We start from the raw sequence: 17,852 nt of genomic DNA on the forward strand, positions 1-17,852 counted from the left end.
AGAGAGCTGGGACCACAGTCTCAAAGAAAACCATTAGTAACACGCTACGCCGTCATGGATTAAAATCCTGCAGCGCGCGCAAGGTCCCCCTGCTCAAGCCAGCGCATGTCCAGGCCAGTCTCAAGTTTGCCAATGACCATCTGGATGATCCAGAGGAGGAATGGGAGAAGGTCATGTGGTCTGATGAGACAAAAATATAGTTTTTTGGTCTAAACTCCACTCGCCGTGTTTGGAGGAAGAAGAAGAAGGATGAGTACAACCCCAAGAACACCATCTCAACAGTGAAGCATGGAGGTGGAAACATCATTCTTTGGGGATGCTTTTCTGCAAAGGGGACAGGATGACTGCACCGTATTGAGGGGAGGATGGATGGGGCCATGTATTCCTTCCCTCAGCATCTCAAGGTCCTGGAATGGCCTAGCCAATCTCCAGACAGTCTCCAGACCTGAACCCAATAGAAAATCTTTGGAGGGAGCTGAAAGTCCGTATTGCCCAGCGACAGCCCCGAAACCTGAAGGATCTGGAGAAGGTCTGTATGGAGGAGTGGGCCAAAATCCCTGCTGCAGTGTGTGCAAACCTGGTCAAGAACTACAGGAAACGTATGATCTCTGTAATTGTAAACAAAGGTTTCTGTACCAAATATTAGGTTCTGCTTTTCTGATGTATCAAATACTTATGTCATGCAACAAAATGCAAATGAATTACTTGAAATTCATGCAATGTGATTTTCTGGATTTTTGTTTTAGATTTCGTCTCTCACAGTTGAAGTGTACCTATGATAAGAATTACAGACCTCTACATGCTTTGTAAGTAGGAAAGCCTGCAAAATCGGCAGTGTATCAAATACTTGTTCTCCCCACTGTATATTTTAAGAAAATCATGGAATATAATTTAATATTTTCGTTTCTCCATGCTTGTCTCAGAGTAGCACGAAACAGTGCCGAAATAGAAGTCCAGACTTTTTCGTTTTCAAAAAAACGACTGAGTGACTGTAATCTGAATAAAGGCCAAAACAATATTCAAAATAAAACATAACCCAGCTAATAGCCATAATGATGCTGTACAACATGACCATGTGTGTTTGAAAGAGAACTTTCCAGTAAGCAACCACTTGTCATGACAACTTTGTTACAATATTTCTGCAATTCACTGATATTTATTCCCATAGTAATTCGTTATGGATCCATAACTAAAACATCGACATTTTGAAAGAGTATTTTTATCATTCATTTATTAATGAAAGCATAAAGATGCCATTATTAGTTACATTGTTTTAGTTTGACCGTGCACACTGGCACTAAGAACAGAACAGCGGGAACGTTTCCCTAGTCTGCGCCATTATTAGTGCAATGCCCCTTAAATATTTTGGAGATGATTTCGTATTTCAAAGAATGTAAAATGAGCGAGAATAAGGCCATTCTTGAACATGGGGTAAGATATGGTTACTAATTTGTAAATCAAGCCAGTTTGTTAGTGATTTTTTTATTTCTGTTTTTAGAGGGAGAGAAACCAGAAACCCACAGTCCTCTCATGGGTCTCCCAGTCAAGGCCAGCACAGTATTGAACCAGCACAGTATTGAACCAGCATCTGTAGCAACACAGCTTGCACTGCTATCCAGTGTTTTAGACCGTTGCGCCACTCAGGCGCTGTACAACGTGACCTGTCGAGAGTGGCCTACAGTACCACAGTAAGAGCAAAATAATAATACTGTCGTGCACAAATATAAGTTTCAATTTCGGTTTATGTCGCCCATTCATTGTCAGTTAGAGACACAGCAGGACCCAAAAGCATAATCAGTGCTCTAACTCCCCCTTGCGGTGGTCTGGAGCAATGAAGTGGTGATGCAGGGTACCGTACTAAACCACAAGTTATCTCTAAATACTGCGGCGTAAGCTTGCAACTTTTAAAGGAGGAAACACTAACTGCTTGTAGAAGTAACGTCAGCACAAGAACTGATTGTCAGGAGCTTCATGTAGGAAAAGCCAGCCTTTTCATGTTTGTTTCATCAATAGGACTGTACAGTTCCCAAATGGAAGAGGAGTCCGGTGGTATTTGCAGAAATCCATTCAGGTGTATTTTGGCGAATGCGTTCTAATGATCTAAAGTCTCGCTGTTGCTACTGCCTGAAAACACACAGTCCAGTTCAAAGTGTATGAGGGCAGGCCTTACTGCCTGTAAACACACAGTCCAGTTCAAAGTGTATGAGGGCAGGCCTTACTGCCTGTAAACACACAGTCCAGTTCAAAGTGTATGAGGGCAGGCCTTACTGCCTGTAAACACACAGTCCAGTTCAAAGTGAATGATGGCAGGCCTTACTGCCTGTAAACGCACAGTCAAGTTCAAAGTGAATGATGGCAGGCCTTACTGCCTGTAAACACACAGTCAAGTTCAAAGTGAATGATGGCAGGCCTTACTGCCTGTACATACAGTGCCTTGCGAAAGTATTCGGCCCCCTTGAACTTTGCGACATTTTGCCACATTTCAGGCTTCAAACATAAAGATATAAAACTGTATTTTTTTGTGAAGAATCAACAACAAGTGGGACACAATCATGAAGTGGAACGACATTTATTGGATATTTCAAACATTTAACAAATCAAAAACTGAAAAATTGGGCGTGCAAAATTATTCAGCCCCTTTACTTTCAGTGCAGCAAACTCTCTCCAGAAGTTCAGTGAGGATCTCTGAATGATCCAATGTTGACCTAAATGACTAATGATGATAAATACAATCCACCTGTGTGTAATCAAGTCTCCGTATAAATGCACCTGCACTGTGATAGTCTCAGAGGTCCGTCAAAAGCGCAGAGAGCATCATGAAGAACAAGGAACACACCAGGCAGGTCCGAGATACTGTTGTGAAGAAGTTTAAAGCCGGATTTGGATACAAAAAGATTTCCCAAGCTTTAAACATCCCAAGGAGCACTGTGCAAGCAATAATATTGAAATGGAAGGAGTATCAGACCACTGCAAATCTACCAAGACCTGGCCGTCCCTCTAAACTTTCAGCTCATACAAGGAGAAGACTGATCAGAGATGCAGCCAAGAGGCCCATGATCACTCTGGATGAACTGCAGAGATCTACAGCTGAGGTGGGAGACTCTGTCCATAGGACAACAATCAGTCGTATATTGCACAAATCTGGCCTTTATGAAAGAGTGGCAAGAAGAAAGCCATTTCTTAAAGATATCCATAAAAAGTGTCATTTAAAGTTTGCCACAAGCCACCTGGGAGACACACCAAACATGTGGAAGAAGGTGCTCTGGTCAGATGAAACCAAAATTGAACTTTTTGGCAACAATGCAAAACGTTATGTTTGGCGTAAAAGCAACACAGCTCATCACCCTGAACACACCATCCCCACTGTCAAACATGGTGGTGGCAGCATCATGGTTTGGGCCTGCTTTTCTTCAGCAGGGACAGGGAAGATGGTTAAAATTGATGGGAAGATGGATGGAGCCAAATACAGGACCATTCTGGAAGAAAACCTGATGGAGTCTGCAAAAGACCTGAGACTGGGACGGAGATTTGTCTTCCAACAAGACAATGATCCAAAACATAAAGCAAAATCTACAATGGAATGGTTCAAAAATAAACATATCCAGGTGTTAGAATGGCCAAGTCAAAGTCCAGACCTGAATCCAATCGAGAATCTGTGGAAAGAACTGAAAACTGCTGTTCACAAATGCTCTCCATCCAACCTCACTGAGCTCGAGCTGTTTTGCAAGGAGGAATGGGAAAAAATTTCAGTCTCTCGATGTGCAAAACTGATAGAGACATACCCCAAGCGACTTACAGCTGTAATCGCAGCAAAAGGTGGCGGTACAAAGTATTAACTTAAGGGGCTGAATAATTTTGCACGCCCAATTTTTCAGTTTTTGATTTGTTAAAAAAGTTTGAAATATCCAATAAATGTCGTTCCACTTCATGATTGTATCCCACTTGTTGTTGATTCTTCACAAAAAAATACAGTTTTATATCTTTATGTTTGAAGCCTGAAATGTGGCAAAAGGTCGCAAAGTTCAAGGGGGCCGAATACTTTCGCAAGGCACTGTACACAGTCCAGTTCAAAGTGAATGACGGCAGGCCTTAGTGGAAAATGGCTTGTTTGCATGAAGGCCTACTGAAGCCCTGATGGGCTATGGCACACCAGTCTGCGTAGACTCCGCTCCTGTACGAGATAAATGTCATCTACTGCAGTGTCTATAAATTGTCAAAACGCACGGCCGCTTTCCCTCTCTATATTGCTATAGAATTTTCACAAATGCCTTAGTATATGTAATTCCCAAATATTCTAAGAATTTATGAAAACATCTAAGTGATCGCTAGCCAGGGAAAAAAATGAATAAAATGTATATATACTACCGGTAAGTATCATTCTTCCTGGGAGTGGATATGAACAGATTATTTGTCATGTTGCTAAAACGCTATCAGTTACACTTTAACGTCAACCCTGAACTGAATTCTCATTTTAATATGTTGAAACTACTCCATTTAAAAGATTTTTATCTCAAGAAACATTGAACATATAATATTCAAATCATAGTGCAAAAGCAGGTGAGCTGGTTCTACTCTACAATTTTCTGTTTTTTATTGTGGTAGAAAACTGAGCGTGTCAAGCATTACACATCAACCCTGTTAACCATAGAATGATAGGATGGAAATGTTAACAATTTAAATTTTTAAGTGACGCTGGAATTTAAATGGTCCCTCCCTGTTGCAGACAATAAGCTTCCATTTCCCCTCTCACAAGGGGATTTATGTATGATTTTAGATGAAAAAATGAATCCTGTTAAGTTCAACCCTGTTACTTTAATGGAACTTAATACTGTACGTTTTATTAAAGGATGTGAAATGATATACAGTACCAGTCAAAAGTCTGGACACACCCACTCATTCCAGAGTTTTTATTTTCTTTATTTTTTACTATTATCTACATTGTAGAATAATAATGAAGATATCAAACCTATGAAATAACACATATGGAATCATGTAGTTAAGGAAAAGAAGCCAAGTGCTCAGCATATGTGAGAACTCCACATATGTGGTTAAGAGAATGCCAAGAGTGTGCCAAGCTGTCATCAAAGCAAAGGGTGGCTACTTTGAAGAATCTCAAATATAAAAATGTTGAAAAATGTTTGTTTTTTTAATTATAAAAACCCTTGAATATGTAGGTATCCAACATTGACTGGTACTGTATTTACATTTTGTTTTTGCTAAGTTACACAGTCCAAAATATACTCTTTCGTGAAATGACTCAATTACTAGGAGGACCCAGAGTTATTTGTAATCTTACCTCAGTGACTGACCATCTTGTGTGTGTGTGTGTGTGTGCGTCTCACCTCGTTGCCTGACCATCTCTTGTCTCCACTGTCCACGCTGTTGAAGCCAGAGTCCAACGCTCCGTACGGCCGGCCAGGGTACAGCTCCTCCACACTAAGAGTACAGAAGACCAACTTTAAGACAAAGACCTGGGTCAAAACACAATGTCAAATGCATTCAAACAGTTGAGTTGTGCTTGGTTTAATTATTTAAGCCCTGCATAAAACACATCAAACTATACATATCTACAGTATACACATATCAATTACACAATACGAAAAGCAAACACACCACAACACAAGCGTATGAAAACAAAGCAATTTAGTGAATTGAAGAACAACGTGTCACAAGTGTAAACGCCAAGCTAAATGAAGGAAGAACTTGACCCAGTTCCGGAGTGTGTCTAGGAGGAGTGGACATGTCTCTCTGTAATAGTATGGGGACGGGGCCTGCATCTATATGTGAGGAAGGGTGTGTGTCTAGGAGGAGTGGATATGTCTCTCTGTAACAGTATGGGGACGGGGCCTGCATCTATATGTGAGGAAGGGTGTGTGTCTAGGAGGAGTGGATATGTCTCTCTGTAACAGTATGGGGACGGGGCCAGCATCTATATGTGAGGAAGGGTGTGTGTCTAGGAGGAGTGGATATGTCTCTCTGTAATAGTATGGGGACGGGGCCTGCATCTATATGTGAGGAAGGGTGTGTGTCTAGGAGGAGTGGATATGTCTCTCTGTAACAGTATGGGGACGGGGCCTGCATCTATATGTGAGGAAGGGTGTGTGTCTAGGAGGAGTGGATATGTCTCTCTGTAACAGTATGGGGACGGGGCCTGCATCTATATGTGAGGAAGGGTGTGTGTCTAGGAGGAGTGGATATGTCTCTCTGTAACAGTATGGGGACGGGGCCTGCATCTATATGTGAGGAAGGGTGTGTGTCTAGGAGGAGTGGATATGTCTCTCTGTATTAGTATGGGAATAGTATCATGTGACTGTGGAGGAGGAAAGGTATGTAAAACTGTATGATAGTAGCAATGCAGGTCTGGATGAATAGAAACCTGTGAGTTGCGTGGTAAGCCTACCTGTAGAAAACCGTAGTGAAATGCTTTGCAAAAGAAAATTATATGCAAGGAAATTGAGAGTTTGTCATTAGACAAATTCACGTTGGGCCATCCCTGTTTTGCCCAGCTTGGTTTCTAGTAAATACACCACTGGGATCCAATGAGGATGTTTTGTACATCTGGGTGGTGTGAGCAAGGTTATGGTACATCCCCTTCTCAACTCAATGGATGAACTCCCTTTATCAGCTGCTCTCCTTCCGTAAACTCCACCCAACCGCTCCTTCTTTCTACCTCTAGTTCTTACCACTCCCTCACTTCCTCTGTATCTCAAAACTCTACGTGTCCAGTAGAGTACCTTTGAACATTTACAGAGGGCTCAGAGAGCAAGAGACATTGTAGAGCAGAACAGACCCATATATAAATATAAATTGATGCAAGCAGAGAGGCTGACAGAAAAAGACAGGAGCAGGGAGATGCAGAGGAGAGAGTGCCCCCTCTTTCTGCCTCCCTCCAGCTGCACCTCTGCACACAGCTGCTTCCAGGGCATTATTAATGGCAGTGGCAGCGTGTGTATGTCTCACCAGGATCCGAAGGCAAGGGGTCTCCTGTCGTAGTCTGGGAGCTCAGGTGTAGTCTTGCTGGCCTCATTGTTCAGATACTTAAATATATGGATCATCCCCTTTATACAAATCTGGGAATGACAGGGAAAGAAACACATGGTAGACAATAGAAGGAAGAGTTTGACTAAGATATATTAACACGTGTGGTGCAGGTCATAATTCTATAATCAGGCTGAGAGGTTAAGTGTTTACTAGTCACTGGCGAGGAGCAAAAGGTGTATTTGTATCGTGGTGAATGGATAGTTAAGTGTGTGTTACCTGTGCGGGTGGGTTCTGTAGGGGGTTGTTGTCCAGCACGATGCTCTGTAGGTGACGCAGGTTGCGGTAACACACAGGGATGGATGTCACCTTGTTACAAGAAAAGTCCAGACGCACCAATGGCAACGCAGCCAGCTCTGTATGGACATAAAACACAGCTTAACGATAAACCCTTATAGCTGATGTTATCGCCCAGCAAAAATCTGATTAGTAAAATAAAACATCCGTCTGTTTAAGCAAGAGAGATGTTTTTTTGCACAACCAACTTCTGTCTATAGCGTCTGAACAGTTTGTGCTACACACTAATATGACCCCTCTAAGGAAAGGTGTTTTCCTCTAGGATGCCCACAACTCGTCTGAAGGGAGCCAGGTACCAGTTTGTGCTACACACTAATATGACCCCTCTAATGAAAGGTGTTTTCCTCTAGGATGCCCACAACTCGTCTGAAGGGAGCCAGGTACCAGGTGTGTGTTGACCAGAGTGGACACGACGTCAGGCCAGGCGGTTGAGTGTGTGTTGACCAGAGTGGACACGACGTCAGGCCAGGCGGTTGAGTGTGTGTTGACCAGAGTGGACACGACGTCAGGCCAGGCGGTTGAGTGTGTGTTGACCAGAGTGGACACGACGTCAGGCCAGGCGGTTGAGTGTGTGTTGACCAGAGTGGACACGACGTCAGGCCAGGCGGTTGAGTGTGTGTTGACCAGAGTGGACACGACGTCAGGCCAGGCGGTTGAGTGTGTGTTGACCAGAGTGGACACGACGTCAGGCCAGGCGGTTGAGTGTGTGTTGACCAGAGTGGACACGACGTCAGGCCAGGCGGTTGAGTGTGTGTTGACCAGAGTGGACACGACGTCAGGCCAGGCGGTTGAGTGTGTGTTGACCAGAGTGGACACGACGTCAGGCCCGGCGGTTGAGTGTGTGTTGACCAGAGTGGACACGACGTCAGGCCCGGCGGTTGAGTGTGTGTTGACCAGAGTGGACACGACGTCAGGCCCGGCGGTTGAGTGTGTGTTGACCAGAGTGGACACGACGTCAGGCCCGGCGGTTGAGTGTGTGTTGACCAGAGTGGACACGACGTCAGGCCAGGCGGTTGAGTGTGTGTTGACCAGAGTGGACACGACGTCAGGCCAGGCGGTTGAGTGGGTGTTGACCAGAGTGGACACGACGTCAGGCCAGGCGGTTGAGTGTGTGTTGACCAGAGTGGACACGACGTCAGGCCAGGTGGTTGAGTGTGTGTTGACCAGAGTGGACACGACGTCAGGCCAGGTGGATGAGTGTGTGTTGACCAGAGTGGACACGACGTCAGGCCAGGTGGTTGAGTGTGTGTGTTTATTGTATTCTTTTGTTTTTTTACCTTTATTTTACCGGGCAAGTCAGTTAAGAACAAATTCTTGTTTTCAATGACGGACTAGGAACAGTGGGTTAACTGCCAACTTCAAGGGCAGAATGACAGATTTTCACCTTGTCAGCTCGGGGATTTGATCTTGCAAACTTTCGGTTACTAGTCCAACGGTCTACCCACAAGGCTACCTGCCGCCCGTGTGTGTGTGTGTGTGTGTGTGTGTGTGTTGACCTGGGGGCAAGCGGGCCAGGTGGTTGCGGCGGATGTTGAGGTCTCGCAGCGAGTCCAGTCGACCAACCTGAGGAGGGAGTGTCTGGATATCATTACAACTCACGTCCTGGAGAGAGGGATGAGGAGAGAAAAGGAGAGGAAAAGGATGGCCTGGTTAAACGGTAATCAAACCACAGGGAAAAAAACGGGCAATTCAACATGGTGGTTTTGACATTGGAAAACATCACACGACCAGATACCCACAGCCAATTAAGCCGTGTGTGTGTGTGTGTGTATCTGTACTGACCAGTTCTGTGAGCTGTCGTAGTTGGCCCAGCTCTTCGGGAAGGGAGACCAGCTTGTTGTTACAAGCGATCAGGACCTTCAACGGCAGACTGCACACCGGGCTGGGCAGGGTCGACAACTGGTTCCGACTGGAATCCGGATTAAAGAGAAAGAAAGACACAGAGAAAGACAGGAGAGAAAATTGAAGTGGTGTTTTTGACTAAAGCCTTGGTAAATTCATGTCTCCATTCAAATTCAAATAATTGTGATGGTGGATGTTTTTATGTGTCCTGGAAAGACGGTGAATGTTACTGAATATCATCAAAACAAAGGAAGTCACTCTGTTCAACAATGCTCTCGACATTCTGTTGCCACTGTCTGGGAAACAGGTTACTGTTACAGACCAAGAAGCCTCTCGTCTCAATCCTGTTCATCTGATACGCTGTGGCTTTTCTCTATGCCCAAAACAGATCAGCGCTTTCATTTGATGAATGAACATGGGTGTCTTCCCAAATGGCACCCTATTCCCTATTTAGTGCACTACTTTTGACCAGGGCCGATAGGGGTCAAATATAGTGTATGATATAAGGAATAGGATGCCTTTGGGATGTTGAGCATCTGTTTTAGGCATCACACATTTTTACATGGGTGAACGTAGCATGCATGCATGGGCCGTCTTTCTATGGTTTGACTTCAAGTGGCATGTCAAATTTGTAAATAGATATGTACATCTGTATTTACTCTACTGTGTGCGTGTATCACCATATGCTCAAGTGTGTGACGGCCTGTGTGTGTGTGTGTGTGTGTGTGTGTGTCAGAGGTAGAAAAAAGTACTCAAAAGTACTCTCACATACTTGAGTAAAAGTAAAAGCTATACAACATCAAATTCCTTATATTAAGCGAACCAGACAGCACAATTTTTTTATTTCACGTTTTAAAATCACCCATGTCTCTACTCAATTCTAATTTGTCTATTTCGTTGTGCGTTGATTGTTGGGGAAAAACTGGTCTACTGTAGGCTACACTACTTTCTTCAACGTCAACATTCCTTCAGAATACTTACAGTGCCTTGCGAAAGTATTCGGCCCCCTTGAACTTTACGACCTTTTGCCACATTTCAGGATTCAAACATAAAGATATAAAACTGTATTTTTTTGTGAAGAATCAACAACAAGTGGGACACAATCATGAAGTGGAACGACATTTATTGGATATTTCAAACTTTTTTAACAAATCAAAAACTGAAAAATTGGGCGTGCAAAATGATTCAGCCCCTTTACTTTCAGTGTAGCAAACTCTCTCCAGAAGTTCAGTGAGGATCTCTGAATGATCCAATGTTGACCTAAATGACTAATGATAAATGATGATAAAAGTCTCCGTATAAATGCACCTGCACTGTGATAGTCTCAGAGGTCCGTCAAAAGCGCAGAGAGCATCATGAAGAACAAGAAACACACCAGGCAGGTCCGAGATACTGTTGTGAAGAAGTTTAAAGCCGGATTTGGATACAAAAAGATTTCCCAAGCTTTAAACATCCCAAGGAGCACTGTGCAAGCGATAATATTGAAATGGAAGGAGTATCAGACCACTGCAAATCTACCAAGACCTGGCCGTCCCTCTAAACTTTCAGCTCATACAAGGAGAAGACTGATCAGAGATGCAGCCAAGAGGCCCATGATCACTCTGGATGAACTGCAGAGATCTACAGCTGAGGTGGGAGATTCTGTCCATAGGACAACAATCAGTCGTATATTGCACAAATCTGGCCTTTATGGAAGCATGGCAAGAAGAAAGCCATTTCTTAAAGATATCCATAAAAAGTGTTGTTTGTAGTTTGCCACAAGCCACCTGGGAGACACACCAAACATGTGGAAGAAGGTGTTCTGGTCAGATGAAACCAAAATTGAACTTTTTGGCAACAATGCAAAACGTTATGTTTGGCGTAAAAGCAACACAGCTCATCACCCTGAACATACCATCCCCACTGTCAAACATGGTGGTGGCAGCATCATGGTTTGGGCCTGCTTTTCTTCAGCAGGGACAGGGAAGATGGTTAAAATTGATGGGAAGATGGATGGAGCCAAATACAGAACCATTCTGGAAGAAAACCTGATGGAGTCTGCAAAAGACCTGAGACTGGGACGGAGATTTGTCTTCCAACAAGACAATGATCCAAAACATAAAGCAAAATCTACAATGGAATGGTTCAAAAATAAACATATCCAGGTGTTAGAATGGCCAAGTCAAAGTCCAGACCTGAATCCAATCGAGAATCTGTGGAAAGAACTGAAAACTGCTGTTCACAAATGCTCTCCATCCAACCTCACTGAGCTCGAGCTGTTTTGCAAGGAGGAATGGGAAAAAATGTCAGTCTCTCGATGTGCAAAACTGATAGAGACATACCCCAAGCGACTTACAGCTGTAATCGCAGGAAAAGGTGGCGCTACAAAGTATTAACTTAAGGGGGCTGAATAATTTTGCACGCCCAATTTTTCAGTTTTTGATTTGTTAAAAAAGTTTGAAATATCCAATAAATGTTGTTCCACTTCATGATTGTGTCCCACTTGTTGTTGATTCTTCACAAAAAAATACAGTTTCATATCTTTATGTTTGAAGCCTGAAATGTGGCAAAAGGTCGCAAAGTTCAAGGGGGCCGAATACTTTCGCAAGGCACTGTAGCTTGCTAGCAAGGCCATCAGACTGTTAAACAGCCATCACGAGCACAGAGAGGCTGCTGCCTACATGCAGACTTGAAATCACTGGCCACTTTAATCATGTTTACATATCTTGAATTACTCACCTCATATGTATATACTGAATTGTATACTATCTATTGCATCTTAGCCTATCCTTCTCTGAAATTGCTCATCCATATATTTATATATTATTATTCCATTCCTTTACTTAGATGTCTGTGTACTAGGTTGTTGTTGTGAAACTGTTAGATATTTCTTTTTAGATATTACTGCATTGTCGGAACTAGAAGCACAAGCATTTCGCTACACTCGCATTAACATCTGCTAACCATGTGTACGTGACCAATAACATCCGATATGATTTGAAGAGAATATGTCACTCAAAAAGTATCAAAAAAGGTGGATAATAAAAATGGAAGTTTCAGGGAAGAATGGACAGAAAAAGCATTAATCTTACCATCTTTCTCCAATGCCAAGCCAGTGTGTCTAATTTGCAATTAAAATGTTGCTGTATGCAAAGAATTCAATCTCAGACGTTAGAATGAATCTAAGCATGGTCCTTTCAAAGTGGTCTTCCCGCGCTAGACAGAGGCCCGACGCGGAAGCATTGAAGTGTTAACTTCACGCTACAAACACAGCAGCAGAATTCTCCTTCGTGGCCTGACCCAACAGGAGGTCACAAGTGCCTTCCTAAAAGCGTCCTGGGTTCTAACCAAACACAACATGCCCTTCACAGACGCGGAGGTATTTAAACAGTGCATAGCGACAGTTTGAGGAAATGGCTAACCACACGTCTATGGACAGCATAATTGCGCCTGTCAAACAGATGGCCGTCGGTGTCAACTGCCGGCCTCCTCGTCCATGCACAGGCGGATAATGTGTACAGGATTGTTTTGGAGGGGCTGTCAGGCTGAGCATTTTTCCCTGGCTATTGATGAGAGTACTGACAACACCAATTTAGCACAGTTGTGTGTGTGTGTGTGTGTGTGTTAACGCAGCATAGCCTGTCATTCAAAAAAAGTACCGTTTGTGGTCACCGATGGGGCTCTGCTATGGTGGGCAGACACAGGGGCCTGGTCAAGGCTGAAGGAAATCAACACTTGCATAACAAGCTAGCTATATGTTCAGCACCAGGCGCTGTTCACCCATTGATTGCAGCTTTACGTTTCAGCACAAAATTGTATGCTGCCTGCTTTATTACTTGACTGTCTGCATTCTCTCTTCTCATGAATGAAGCGTAAACGTAACTTTTGCATTATTTAGGGATACTCTGCTCCACACTATACTAGCTTATTTTGTCATGAACTGAAATTAGGCGAACTGTTCCAAGTTTTAGCAACCAGGAAATGGCGGAGCAATTTCTACATCGTGCAACTAAGTATTTTACACCACTGGTGTGTGTGTGTGCACGCCCATTACCTTATGTTCAGGTAGGTGAGGGCCTGGAGATTGAGAAGACTCTCAGGCAGCGAGCGCAGGCAGTTCTGGTAGAGCTGCAGGTGTTCCAAAGAGACAAACATACACACCTCCACGGGCAGCTCTGGCAGACGGTTACGGGACAGGTCTAAACAAGGAGAGAGAGACGTAGATGTCATGCCACAGTTTTTCATTCATTTATTTCACCCTTTATTTAATCACATGAGTTGTTTTGTGTTCAAACCTTTAGGTGTCCTCACGTTGGGGCAGTTTGACAGACATTTTCTATTGCGACTCTTATTTTACCAAGTTGGTTGAGACATTCTAAATGTACTGCCATCTTGGGGGCAGGCAAGGATGGCTTCTGGCCAGGATGGCAAGAAAGGCTGTGTTGGGGATGTGGCCAGGGTTGTATTCACTAGGTACCAAATGGAAGAAAGCGTACTGAAATGGAGTGATTACTTGAACTAATGAATAAAACCCAGGACATCAGGGCCCAACCCCTACGACATGTGCCAAGGGATATGTAAGAACATTGGTTGTATTCTGAACTGAAGGATGGCACCATTTACAGGGCAGTATTCCCAGTGACTGTCTTGGGGAAACCCTAAACAGCACCTACATTATTACCATGTGTTCTGTAGGCCTAAATGGTCCCTAATGAAGTGTTTTTCCCTCAACAACCTACACACAAATATATATTTAGATAAAAACAATTATAAAAATATCACATTTATGTAAGTATTCAGACCCTTTACTCAGTACTTTGTTGAAGCACCCTTGGTAGCGATTACAGCATCGAGTCTTTTTGGATATGACACTACAAGCCTGGCACACCTGTATTTGGGGGGTTTCTCCCTTTGTTCTCTGCAGATCCTCTTAAGCTCTGTCAGATTCGACGGGGAGCATCGCTGCACAGATATTTTCAGGTCTCTCCAGAGATGTTGGATCGGGTTCAAATCAGGGCTCTGGCTGGGCCCCTCAAGGACATTCAGAGACGTGTCCTGAAGCCAGTCCTGCGTTCTCTTGGTTGTGTGCTTAGGGTTGTTGTCCTGTTGAAAGGTGAACTTTTCTCACAGTCTGAGGTCCTAAGCACTCTGGAGCAGGTTTTCATCAAGGATCTCTATACTTTGCTCCGTTCATCTTTCCCTCGATCCTGACTCGTCTCCCAGTCACTGCCACTGAAAAACATCCCCACAGCATGATGCCACCACCACAATGCTTCACCGTAGAGATGGTGCCAGGTTTCCTCCAGACGTGACGCTTGGTATTCAGACTAAAGAGTTCAATCTTGGTTTCATCAGAGCAGAGAATCTTGTTTCTCATGGTCAGAGTCCTTTGGCAAACTCAAAGCGGGCTGTCATGTGCCTTTTATTGAGGGGTGTCTTCCGTCTGGCCACGCTACCATAAAGGCCTGATTGGTGGAGTGCTGCAGAGATGGTTGTCCTTCTGGAAGGTCCTTCCATCTCCACAGAGGAACTCAAGAGCTCTGTCAGAGTGACCATCAGGCTCTTGGTAACCTCCCTGACCAAGGCCCTTCACCGATTGCTCAGTTTGGCGAGGCGGTCAGCTCTAGGAAGAGTCTTGGTGGTTCCAAACTTCTTCCATTTAAGAACAATAGAGGCCACTGTGTTCTTGGGGACCTTCAATGCGGCAGACATTATTTGGTACCCTTCTCTAGATCTGTGCCTCGACACAATCCTGTCTCGGAGCTCTACGGACAATTCCCTCAACCTCATGGTTTGGTTTTTGCTCTGACATGTACTGTCAACTGTGGGACTTATATAGACTATAAGTCAGACGATTAATTGGAATGGCCGATTAATTAGGGCCAATTTCAAGTTTTCATAACAAATCGGCGACTACATTGCATTCCACGAGACTGCGTGGCAGGCTGACTACCTGTTATGCGAGTGTAGCAAGGAGCCAAGGTAAGTTGCTGGCTAGCATTAAACTTATCTTATAAAAAACAATCAATCTTCACATAATCACTAGTTAACTACACGTGGTTGATGATATTACTAGGTTAACTAGCTTGTCCTGCGTTGCATATAATCAATGCGGTGCCTGTTAATTTATCATCAAATCACAGCAGACCTCACCAAACGGGGGATGATATAACAAAAGCGCATTCGCAATCGTTGCACGAATGTACCTAACTATCAACATTAATGCCTTTCTTAAAATCAATACACAGAAGTGTATTTGAAACTTTCAAAGTTCTTGAAATGCTCCACATTGATTGACCTTCATGTCTTAAAGTAATGATGGACTGTCGTTTGCTCTTTGCTTATTTGAGTTATACGGCTATATACCACCCCTACCTTATCACAACACAACTGATTGGCTCAAATGCATTAAAAGGAGGGGGGGGGGGGGGTCTTCCTGGAGCATACATACATGTTTTTTTTTTTTTTTTTGCAGTGGCAGCTTCGATGTCACCGCCGGTAAATGCATATAGGGGAAACACACGGTTATTGTGACCACTTCACCATATTATCATGCAGTTTATACATAAACGGTTCCAAGAATTGGCTTGCATCTAGTCACTAGCTTAGCCAACAGAGTGGAACTGTAGGGGGTAGGCCAGCTATTGTTTTGGCGATTGAGGGTGGGAAATAGGGAATGGGGATTTTGCTTTCCCATTCCCAAGCATATGCCTTTATTTTCTCCACTGCTAATTGTGAAGTAATGCTGTGATAAGATCTCCAGCATTCACCTCTAGTTCTCATCGACAGCAGTAGTTATTACAGTTCTTTTAATAAACCACTCATTCTGACAATGTGTTTTATTTGGTGTGCAAAATATCTGTGTGACCAGGACTTTCATTTTAGGAGCATATTGCGCCTAGGAAAGAAATCTCCCAGATAATAATTGTTGTAATGATAAGGCTTCACTGTACTGTTGTGTCCCAGTGCACTAGAGAAAAAGCGAGTGCAGATTTGTTAGCGTCATTACTACATATGACTGCTTTTAATAATCAAATGTATTTACAGGGTTACATATTAGTTTCCAGGGCACAACATGTGCTTCAGAAGTATCTAGAATTCAGATAGGCCAAATATAGGCTGTATCACAAACCCCCAAAAAATATGGTGCTCCTAAATTTCATGTGGTGGTCCTAACTGTGTGTCAGACATTCCTGCCTAATAATAACATAACTAAAAATAAATGCAAACGCTAATACAAAAACAGTCTGATGTCACCCAGCCTGCAAATATAAGGAACTCCTTTGAAGCTATTGGTGCTGTAAGCTGAAGCATATAGCATGCTAGCCGCTAAAAACCATGAGGCCTAAATCAGTCATGTGCATCTTGTTGTTTTCTGGTTGTAGGCCTAAACGTTGTTTTGGATAGGTCATCTGACTTTGCTAAGTGCGTACCGTCATGCGTGTCATCGGTTTTCTGTATAACATCTCTCGTGTCTCAATGGAGCATTCAATGAATCATCATTCAAAAATGTAGTTTTGGGCCTCATTGTGCTTTGTTATTGTACAACTTTGTGGTCGACTTCTTAACTGTAGGATATATCTGACTCCAGTCAACTCCTGGGATGCTGGCCTTCTAGGTAGAGTTCCTCCATCCATTGGCTGTGTTCTTTATCCCATCTTAATCTTTTATTTTTATTGGCCAGTCTGAGATATGGCTTTTTCTTTGCAACTCTGCCTAGAAGGCCAGCATCCCGGAGTCGCCTCTTCACTGTTGATGTTGAGACTGGTGTTTTGTGGGTACTATTTAATGAAGCTGCCAGTTGAGGACTTGCAAGGAGTCTGTTTCTCAAACTAGACACTAATGTACTTGTCCTCTTGCTCAGTTGTGCACCGGGGCCTCCCACTCCTCTTTCTATTATGGTTAGAGCCAATTTGCACCGTTCTCTGAAGGGAGAAGTACCCAGCGTTGTACGAGATCTTCAATTTCTTGGCAATTTCTCGCATGGAATAGCCTTCCTTTCTCAGAACAAGAATAGACTGACGAGTTTCAGAAGAAAGTACTTTGTTTCTGGCCATTTTGAGCCTGTAATCAAACCCACAAATGCTGATGCTCCAGATACTCAACTAGTCTAAAGAAGGCCAGTTGTATTGCTTCTTTAATCAGAACAACAGTTTTCAGCTGTGCTAACATAATTGCAAAAGGGTTTTCTAATGATCAATTAGCCTTTTAAAATTATAAACTTGGATTAGCAAACAACGTGCCATTGGAACACAGGAGTGATGGTTGCTGATAATGGGCCTCTGTACGCCTATTTAGATATTCCATTAAAAATCAGCAGTTTCCAGCTATAATAGTTATTTACAACATCTGCACTTTATTTCTGATCAATTTGCAAAAAAAGTGCTTTTCTTTCAAAACAAGAACATTTCTAAGTGACTCCAAACTTTTGAACGGTAGTATATAGATATACACATACACACACAGTACATTAGGAAAGTATTCAGGTCCTTTATCCACATTTTGTTACCTTATAGCCTTTTTCTAAAAGTGGATAAAAATAACAAATCATTCTCAATCTACACACAATACCCCATAATGACGAAGCAAAAACAGGCTAGAAATTCTTGCAAATGTAAAAAATAAAATAAAAACTTATGTAAATGTGATATTTCCAGGTTAAGTCCCTTTACTCAGTGCTTTGTTGAAGCACTTTT

At 43.1% G+C, this 17,852-nt stretch overlaps 1 protein-coding gene across 6 annotated transcripts in view; it reads right to left on the reverse strand.

Moving 5' to 3' along the window:
* LOC139393304 (DISP complex protein LRCH3-like) overlaps window positions 1–17,852 on the reverse strand; it is an 81,596-nt gene that overhangs the window by 44,332 nt on the left and 19,412 nt on the right. For all 6 annotated transcript variants that reach the window (XM_071141831.1, XM_071141832.1, XM_071141835.1 and 3 more), the window contains exons 2-7: window positions 13,211–13,355; window positions 9,118–9,244; window positions 8,832–8,937; window positions 7,258–7,394; window positions 6,961–7,070; window positions 5,343–5,436 (exon numbers count right to left, since the gene is read on the reverse strand). In XM_071141831.1, coding sequence (XP_070997932.1) covers window positions 5,343–5,436; window positions 6,961–7,070; window positions 7,258–7,394; window positions 8,832–8,937; window positions 9,118–9,244; window positions 13,211–13,355 — 719 coding nt within the window. The remainder of the gene's footprint in view (window positions 1–5,342; window positions 5,437–6,960; window positions 7,071–7,257; window positions 7,395–8,831; window positions 8,938–9,117; window positions 9,245–13,210; window positions 13,356–17,852) is intronic.

The sequence above is a fragment of the Oncorhynchus clarkii genome, chromosome 33, assembly GCF_045791955.1.
Source record: "Oncorhynchus clarkii lewisi isolate Uvic-CL-2024 chromosome 33, UVic_Ocla_1.0, whole genome shotgun sequence".
Classification (NCBI taxonomy): domain Eukaryota; kingdom Metazoa; phylum Chordata; class Actinopteri; order Salmoniformes; family Salmonidae; genus Oncorhynchus; species Oncorhynchus clarkii.